At 30.4% G+C, this 10,164-nt stretch overlaps 1 protein-coding gene across 1 annotated transcript; it reads left to right on the top strand.

Moving 5' to 3' along the window:
• The first annotated feature begins 7,601 nt into the window (after positions 1-7,601).
• LOC125807404 (indole-3-acetic acid-amido synthetase GH3.6) lies at positions 7,602-9,871 on the top strand. The gene is made up of 3 exons (XM_049487116.1): positions 7,602-8,015; positions 8,142-9,070; positions 9,163-9,871. Exons 1-3 carry the CDS (start codon positions 7,711-7,713, stop codon positions 9,750-9,752), a joined length of 1,824 nt encoding a protein of 607 aa, XP_049343073.1. The 5' UTR covers positions 7,602-7,710; the 3' UTR covers positions 9,753-9,871.
• The last annotated feature ends 293 nt before the right edge of the window (positions 9,872-10,164 follow it).

Raw genomic sequence — 10,164 nt, 5'->3', positions numbered from 1 at the left:
CAAGATAAAATGTGGAATTATTTTATAGTTCCACTTGTGATTTTTGGGTATTTATTGATTCAGAAATTATTTTATTCTACCATTTGTACATTTCATGACATTCCAACTCATGGAATACCTTTGTCTTTTGCATCCCACCAACCAAACGATCACTAAAAGGGTTATGCACGTACTAAAATTAACTCTATATAAGCAATATCATGTTTGATAGCAGATTAGGAGCTAAGTTATTCATGTATATCAATTAATGCAATATTTGATTTGTAATTTAGAAATCCACTTAAGTAATACATACATAAGTTACGAAAGAATCTATTTATAATTTAATTTTGTGCCGAACAAAAGATGAAATAAGTAATACACTAATTATTAATACATGAATAATTAAATAAACTCAATATAACTAATTCATAAATAAAGAAATACGTAAATTTCCTCATAACTAATCCATACATTACTAATACCATATGTCAGACAAAGTCCAAAAAAAACTCATTCAGTCAACGTTCATATCCACTATGAAACTATACATTACTACTTTTCACTAATATTTCAGGAACTTGAAAAATCATAATGTGAACTAATAGTCAACAAACATATTATATATATATATCATATTGTTAAATAAATAAAAGAAGAATACGTAAGGCTAGAATAATGGGAGACAAGATAGGAGAGCAGGGATTTGAGGGATAGATGATAATTCCCACTTGGCTTGCCAACTTAAACACTACACATTCACGTCTTTTTATTTCATATTTTTTTAATACTAATAAGTAATAATATTATTTTAATAAATAAAATATAAAAACACCTTGTTCTCGAGATGTTAAAAATTTCAGAAATTGATATAATGAGTAAATAAATAAAAATATCTCAAAGGGGTGATAAGAAGTCAACGGTCAAAGATTTGCATTACTGTCTATGTCTCCCTTTTCAACCTACAAACTATAGTATAAAAATAAAAAATATTAATGGAATGTGGGTATTCACAATACATACATTCTTTTTTTTGCTATATTTTTTCTCTTTGTTTGTAAACATTCCCATAAAATCCTCAACTTATATTACTCCTAACACCAAGCACTAAGCGCCCCATATGTGTAAAGGTCCTACCTGCCTTGGTGCACCCGCCCAAGTTTAGTTTTTTTTTTTTTTATCTCCATTTAATCTCATCAAAATTTGACAAATATTTATTTAAAATATTTGATATTTTAAAAACGAATAACAACTAGAGATGTACTGGAATGAATGAAATTCTTTTGTTTTTAATTAAAGGTCTTTTGTTCGACCCTGAAAATGGAACAATTTTAGAGAGCGTGTAGATCTTATTAGGTCCCGATGATAACCAAAACTCAAGGTCTAGTTCTTTCTGTGTAGAAAATTGTAATCAAACCTTATAAACACATTTTTCTTATATACTTATAGAGATAAACATGCTTTCACATCTTAACAATCTGAAATGGTTAGGGATATGTTCCCTTTTCAAGGTATTTTTGGGAGCAGATTCAGTGAAGACGGGGTGAGACTTGTAGATTAGAGGATTAAAGCACGTGGTTACAAACTATGTTGTTGGGGGTAATAATGACCTTGAAAATGAGTGATTTTGAACTTTTGACTTAGTAGCTACAAACCACAGTGTGTCAGTGTTGGTGGTAATAATGACCTTGAAAGTGAGTGATTTTGAACTTTTGACTTCACTTACCAGCCTCATAAACATACATTGTCAAAACTTCTGATAATGAGGCAAGACGAGCTAGATCAAAATTTCAAGATTATTCTCATAAATGACTCGTTTGTTGAATATGTATTATTTTCTTTTATTAGACTTCTTATACTTGTGTTTGTTTTTGTTTTTATTGGAGTCTTATTAAATTTGAACTATGGAAGTGCAACTATGGTTTTAATTTGTTTTTGTGTCTAAACTTGTCCACCTACTATCCATCAGATCAGTTGACTTAAGTTTAAATTGCAACCGTCCACATTACTAGTCAATGCATGAAGACAACTATTTGTAAACATGGCGACCAGGTGTTGTTGTGTTGATGACCTGTCCATACTAAATAACCACTTCCTCCTTGTTCTTTTGCTTTTATATATCTCTATTTCACGATAAAATTTAAACTTGTATTAAAAAAACTCACTATTTAAAAAGACTCGAACCAGACTTCATTAAGAATTGAAATATAACTTACCTCTTAACTATATAACCCTTGTTGGTTCCGTTTATTAATATAGTTTCATTGTATCATTAATTCATTTATTTTCATCCATAAAAATAAGACAAGGAAGACAAAACATTTTGATAGATTTGAAGTGATTATCTTATCACCATGTTGACTTGTTCCAATTTATTTATATTTCTTGTAGTACTTAATTTGTTTTGTTATGAGAGAATTTGAGTCCCTTAACCAATAATTGGTGCAATATATTCTTGATAATTGTTAAAGTGATTTTTGGGATTCACCAATAGAGTTATTATTATGACTTGCATGAGATTTACATTGGTTCTGCTGTTTTTACATATGCCATATATAACAAATCTTATGCATTACATTAATCTTTCTCCGGTGCAACTTTGTCCAATGGTACACTCAAACAGAAGCTTTGGAGCAACGATAAAATTATATTTGCTAATAAAAATTTACGAATTCAAATAATGAAATCAATTACTAATATTTATGTCAGATAAAATTACGTACATATTACACCTTTTGGCTCCTTACACAATTTGTTTTACGCACTCAACAAACTTTTTGTTGAGTTGTGACAAGTCATAGTAAAATAGATAACCACAATTTTATGGATGATAACAAATAATTTTGACTAATCAAAGCAAAATCGAAACAAATAACGGCGATTACTTTTTATTTTTTTCAAAGTGACGGCAACAACAAAAAGAAAAATTGTTGCATAAAATTTTATTTTCAGCTTTGACATTTTGTCAAAGGGAACATCACAACAACTAACTAATTAATAAATAATTAACAACTAATTAAGTCTTTTAAGTATTGATTTAATTCATATGAAGTTTTAACATCAATGAGCAGCTAGACTAGAAAATGATGTATCTACATTGACCTTTTTTTGGTAACCTATTCTTAGACTAAATCAACATTATTGTCCCGTAATTTATGTTATTTGTTTTTCATCTATTCAAATAGTGCTCAAATTAATTAATGCAATTAATATGCTAGTTGTTTCTTTCTAATGTTGGAGGGTTACTAGAAAAGATTTTTCTCTCAAACAAATTTTGCTTGACGGTGCGACGTGTCTATGTTACTTATCAATTAGAAATTTAGTTTTCGAGAGCAAATATACCCCATGTTTTTAATTGCTTTTCATGGTAATTCATTGATCAATATGAATACGATTTTATGTATTTATTTATTTTGGTTAAAATATGAATACGATTAGTCTCAACTATGTGTTATATTATAGTTGTTCAAATACCATTGAAAGAAGAAATAGTCAAAACCAACTCTTAATTAATATTTCTCAATTCTTGAGGATATGTAAAAGAGAATTATGATTGATAATTTGTGATGTTATAGCTGTTCAAATATCAATAAAGGGTAAAATAACCAAAATTACTCCTTAATTGATATTTCATAAGATTATGTGTAAAAGAGAATCATGACAGATAATTTGAGACGTACAACGCATTAACTACCTAAGATTTGTTTCAACTTATCACCTATTGCATGTCTATTAATTAAACAAACTTGGGTTCTTTAGCTAGGTGTTTAAATTTGTGCGCATATTTCTTTCTTTGAAATTTATCAAGAATTGAAAACTATACGACACAATTTCTAGTTGCTTCGTGTTGACTTTGCTTCATGAATATGTCCTTTTTATCCTCAATTTCTAGTTGCTTCATGAATATGTCCTCGTTAAAGAACCCAAGTTTGTTTAATTAATAGACATGCAATAGGTGATAAGTTGAAACAAATCTTAGCTAGTTGATACGTTGTACGTCTCAAATTATCTGTCGTGATTCTCTTTTACACATAATCTTATAAAATATCAATTAAGGAGTAATTTTGATTATTTTACGCTTTATTGATATTTGAACAGCTATAACATCATAAATTATCAATCATAATTCTCTTTTACATATCCTCAAGAATTGAGAAATATTAATTAAGAGTGCCGGATCCTAACTATGTATTACAAGCCAAATATTTCACCTTGTATTGTCAATCAAACAACAAGTACAATAATATATCAGTGTAATCTCACAATAATGGTGATGTGTATGCAACTTTACTCTTATATCATAAAATACAAAAATTATTTTCCAATAGATTCTTGACTTAAATAAAGCATATCAATTATCAAATACGTTATCAATCAAGCTATGAAAAGTTACTTCTTTGATAATGTTGAAAGGGAGAGAACAAAAAGTAGAGTTTATCAAGTGATAAAAGAAAACTAAAACATGGTATGTATACGTACGCTAATAGCCTAATACTACTATTATATTACGTGAAGAAGGAAGAAATTAAAGTGGTATTTTAATTAGAAATCGTTATCATATTTTACATGTTCAGATTAAAAAATTAAAAGATAATTTACTATTTTCTTAGTACTTCACGCTTGTTTTAAATACTTTATTCATTTTCTAACGTTACGGTGAAATAACGTAATATTATCTATTATTTTGAATTTCTTAAAAAACGTATGAAGTCAAACAGAACAAGTAAAATTAGATGGAGGAATACCCCACGAAAGCATTTGACATCAGTGACTCCTATGCATACACGTGTCAAACATCTGACGTGGAACAGTTGTCAAGTGGGTACACAATACATTCCTGATACTACACGTGTCTTTCGTCCAGCTGTCATCTTTCCACCTTGGACAATGTACACCGGAAACTCACATCCGTACCACCTTGGACGTTATTTAATTGGAAAAGGATCAAATATATTTCTGTACGATAGGAAATATTTTAAATAAACTCTTTGTTATATTGTCAATCCAAATATAACGCTCATGTTATGGTTTGTGTCTTATATTCCTCTCATTATACTTTAATTTGACGCTATTTTTTCCTTAATTTCGAGAAAAAGATACATGACAAGCTCAAAATCAAAATCAAGCTGAAAAATAACAAGGAATGTGTATATACCAAAATTGAATTCTTAGTAGCTCGCTTGATTAGATACTTGAACTTTTACTTTATTAATCAGAGAGTTCGATTCTCATTTATATAGTTTCACCTTCCATTTCTACTTGCACTTTTTTTTTTGGTGTAAAATTGGTAATGTAGTCATAGCACAGTTATATATCTTGTAATTAAAATGTTTTTATAAATTAGTGTAAAATATAATGAAGTTTTCATGTAAATATATTTTTCAAAAATTCAATACACCTCCTTTATTTCGTAACAAATTTCTTAATTTTTCATTGTACGACATACGACAAGCACACGATGTGCTCGCCTAACTCATATAGCCGACAATTATTTATTTATACGGAAAATGATCGAAATATTTTAAACTATTAGACAATTTTGTCTTTTGTTATACTATTTATTTAAAAATATTAAAATTATTACGTTTTTAGCTCAAAAAATAACCTTTTAACTAGTCAAATTATCAAGTTATTAAAAAATATCCTTTCTACTAACGGTTTCTCCGAACCCCCACCCCTCTCTCCATGACAGCTAATGCAAAATTTAGAAAAAATAAAAGTAAAGATAGAAAAGGTATTTTCTATTTGGTTGGTTGGTGTATGAAAGGTTTAAAATTTTATGCATAAGCTTTTGGATAAAGTTAAAGTTAGTGTTGTAGTTAGCTATATTTGGTAATTTTTCTTAAATCATTTTTTGTAAAATCCAACTTAATTATCTGCCGTATCAGTGTAAAAATATATACTACATTATAAGTTTATTTTAAGTTAAGACTTTATAGGCTATGGGAGGTAACGTGTCTATTTTATCTTGTTACTATTTTCATGTTTTATTAGTAATAATTACTTACTATTTTAGAAGTAATAATGTATTTTAAACTATAATTAACTCGCAGAAAAGAAATTGGGGCAAATGGATAAGGTGTCCGGAAATTGTACAAATAAAAATCCAAATTAGGCTTTAATTGTGTATTAGTAAAAGACAACAACGGCTTATAAAGACAATTAGAGAACTTTGCTCTAAAAATATATGATTATGGTGTGTACGTTACAAAAGGAAAATATTTTTCAGAAAATAAATATAGGATTTTAATTAGTATTGTATACATAATATCGATAAATATTATGGGAGAGGGGATGATAATAGGGGTATGGGGTGGTGGGGATGTGAACTACAGGGGTGAGATAAAAATGAAGTGTGTTATAGAGGATCGAGAGGACAATAGAATGTTACTTATGAAATTTATTTTTTATACTTCTGATAGAAAAAATTCTTTTCATTTTTAAGTAATTTGTATTTATCAAAATTATTCTTTTACGAAAAAGTTAACCAATCGAAAACATTAAAAAAATTATAAAACATTTTTCTCCGTACCGGACACTCTCTGGACGAATCTTAAATACGTACTCTAAGTCGCAATTATGACAACAACGTATGTAAAGGCATGAAAGTTGTATGTCTTTGTTAGTCACAAATGCATGTTTTCAATTTTCCAAAAGCAATTTGACATAAAAACCTATGTATATATCCTATCCACAGCCACCAAAAAAAGAAAAAAAATATATACTTTTGAAGTTTAAACTAATTGTTCTTAAAAATGTTATGTCAAATTATAAAAAGAGGCATTCTTGCCTAAACATACTAGAAAGGGAAAAAAGATTGATAAATTAAAAAAAAAAAACATATGTAAATTACCCAAAAATCAAAATCCTATCCCACACCAAAAAAGGAAGAAAAAAATCAAAATCATATCCCCACACCAAAAAAGGAAGGAAAAAAAATACTTCTTAATCTTTGTTCTTAAAAATATTTACTCTATGTAATGTGAAATGTCAAATTATATTTTTTTTAAAGGCATTCTTTTATTCAAAACATACTAAAAAAAAAAAAAAAAGACGAATCAATTAAAACAAAGAAAGTAGAAATTTATGGTAAGAAATGGAGAAACCAAGTTTAGGTAGCCGATCTAACTCACCAACTAAATTTCTCATATTTATTAGAGTACATATAGTATGTACTTTTTTTTTGGACAGGCAGCCATTTATGGTAAAAAAAAAAAAATTTAAAATGTTGTATTACAATATAAAAAATGTATTTATATGTTATTCACAAAAGCATATGCTTTTTCACCAGTGCAGTTTATGAGGTTGTTTTTTCCTTATTTTAAATTTAAGCTTTGAATATGAAAAAACCATTGATAGAGAGTCCTTCCCTCTGAATGGAGCCCTACACAACACAAATCTAAAATAGTTAGGTTCCAATGCGAGTACCACTTACCTGACCCAGATGGAAAAAAAAGAAAAGTATATGCTTCTTAATCCTATCCACACGATTTTGGTGCTGTATTGGTTTCTCCTCTGCACTTTTAAATATGCAAATACAAAATGCGCCACAGGCTACAAAGCTACATTTCAACACAAACATCCCTCTATATAAAGCCCATTCTACTAACAACTTACACCCACACCAAACCAAAAAAAACAAAAATCACATAAACACTTCTTTCTCCTTTGTATCAAACTCTCTCTTTTTCTTCACAAAATATTGTTCACTTTTGTTAATTAAAAGAAACCATGCCTGAGGCACCAAAATCAGATGTTGTTACTGAAAACAACAAACAAGTTCTTCATTTTATTGAAGAAGTTACCACAAATGCTGATGAAATTCAAAAGAAAGTCCTTGCTGAAATACTAACAAAAAATGCTCATGTTGAGTATTTGCAGCGCCATGGCCTAAATGGTCATATTGATAGAGAAAATTTCAAGAAAATCATGCCTGCTATTACTTATGAGGATATTCAGTCTGACATCACTCGTATCGCCAATGGCGATAAATCTCAAATCCTCTGCTCTCAACCCATCTCTGAGTTTTTAACAAGGTTTGTCATCTGTCTCTTTGGTTTTCGTTTACTATCAAGTATAAAAAAATATCAAAACTGTTGTCGACGTGTTTCGTGCATGTAGTTTAATTAGTATTCTTAAGATGCAATTTCATGGTTGTGCAGTTCCGGTACGTCTGGTGGGGAACGAAAACTGATGCCAACGATTGAGGAGGAACTTGCAAGAAGATCACAGCTTTACAGTCTTTTAATGCCTGTGATGAGCCAATTTGTTCCAGACCTTGAAAAAGGAAAAGGAATGTATTTTTTGTTTATAAAATCAGAGGCTAAAACACCAGGTGGATTACCAGCTCGTCCTGTTTTAACAAGTTATTATAAAAGCCCTCATTTCAAAAATAGGCGTCCTGATCCATACACCAACTACACGAGCCCAAACGATACGATTCTCTGTTCTGATTCATACCAAAGTATGTATTCCCAAATGCTTTGTGGTCTATGCCAAAACAAAGAAGTTCTTCGTGTTGGGGCTGTTTTTGCCTCAGGTTTTATCCGTGCTATTCGATTCCTAGAAAAGCATTGGCCACTTCTTTGTCATGATATCAGAGCCGGAACCATTAATTCCCAAATCACTGACCTCTCAGTTCGAGAGGCGGTGATGAAGATCCTTAAACCAGATAAAAATTTAGCTGATTTTGTTGAGGCTGAATGTAGTAAAGATTCATGGCAAGGGATTATTACTAGATTGTGGCCTAATACCAAATACATAGATGTTATTGTGACTGGTACTATGTCACAATATATACCAACTCTTGATTACTATAGCAATGGTTTGCCTCTTGTTTGCACTATGTATGCTTCTTCTGAGTGCTATTTTGGTGTCAATTTGAACCCCCTTTGTAAGCCAAGTGAAGTTGCTTATACCCTTATTCCTACTATGGGGTATTTTGAATTCTTGCCTGTTCTTCGAAACAACGGTGTGACGAATTCTATTTCCATGCCTAAATCACTTAATGAGAAAGAACAACAAGAATTGGTTGATTTAGTTGATGTCAAGATTGGGCAAGAGTATGAGCTTATTGTCACAACATATGCTGGTAAGTTACATATTATGTCAATTTTTTTGAAAAAAATGAATTTTCTTGAGTTTTATTCGTACTGGTTTATTAATCTTTGATCTTTATTTCAGGGCTTTATAGGTATCGTGTAGGCGATGTGCTACGTGTAGCTGGATTCAAGAACAACGCACCACAATTCAACTTCATCTGTAGGAAGAATGTGGTGTTGAGTATTGATTCAGACAAGACAGATGAAGTTGAACTACAAAATGCAGTAAAAAATGCAGTCACACATCTTATGCCATTTGATGCACATGTGACAGAATACACAAGTTATGCTGATACAACAACAACAATTCCAGGGCATTATGTGTTATACTGGGAGCTGAATGTGAATGGATCAACCCCAGTTCCTCCATCTGTTTTCGAAGATTGTTGCCTCACTACTGAAGAGTCCCTCAACAGTGTATACCGTCAGGGACGTGCCTCGGACAAGTCCATCGGGCCATTGGAAATCAAGATTGTTGAAAGTGGTACTTTTGACAAGTTAATGGACTATGCTATAAGTTTAGGTGCTTCAATAAATCAGTACAAGACACCAAGATGTGTGAAATTTGAACCCATTGTTGAGCTATTGAATTCAAAAGTAGTGTCAAACTACTTTAGCCCCAAATGTCCAAAATGGGTGCCAGGACACAAGCAATGGAACAACATGAACTAAAAAGTTTAAATTAGCTAGCACAAGTTTCTTTTGAGAGAGGATCAAATTTTAGTGCTAGAGATAATTATTAAGATCATCTTGGTTAGGTTGACCCAAGCCAATTTTATGGGTTTTTTTTTAATTCACTTTAAATCTTGGTATTTAAGTCTTTGTAGAATTTAACTTGTTCTTCATAATGGTAGAATCTTGAATTTAGCCATGTACAAAAAGAAAAAAAACAGTTCCTATTCTAAAAAAAAGCTTCTACCTTTAGTTAAATTGCCACTTTTTTTGTTTGTTTGTTTCATTGCAAATTGAGTACACATTTTGTGGGAATTGTTTTCTTATTTTGGGGCAGGAATCCTGCCCATTGAACTCTCATGAGCCACGTCCCAAAACCGTACTTCGTCCGTTCCAAAATAAGTGTGTATAA

This window comes from Solanum verrucosum, unplaced genomic scaffold, assembly GCF_900185275.1.
Source record: "Solanum verrucosum unplaced genomic scaffold, falcon-dt-bn FXZP01000277.1, whole genome shotgun sequence".
In the NCBI taxonomy this organism is placed as follows: Eukaryota; Viridiplantae; Streptophyta; class Magnoliopsida; order Solanales; family Solanaceae; genus Solanum; species Solanum verrucosum.
The sequence above is the reverse complement of the archived record's forward strand: the minus strand, read 5'-3'. Positions and strand labels throughout refer to the sequence as shown.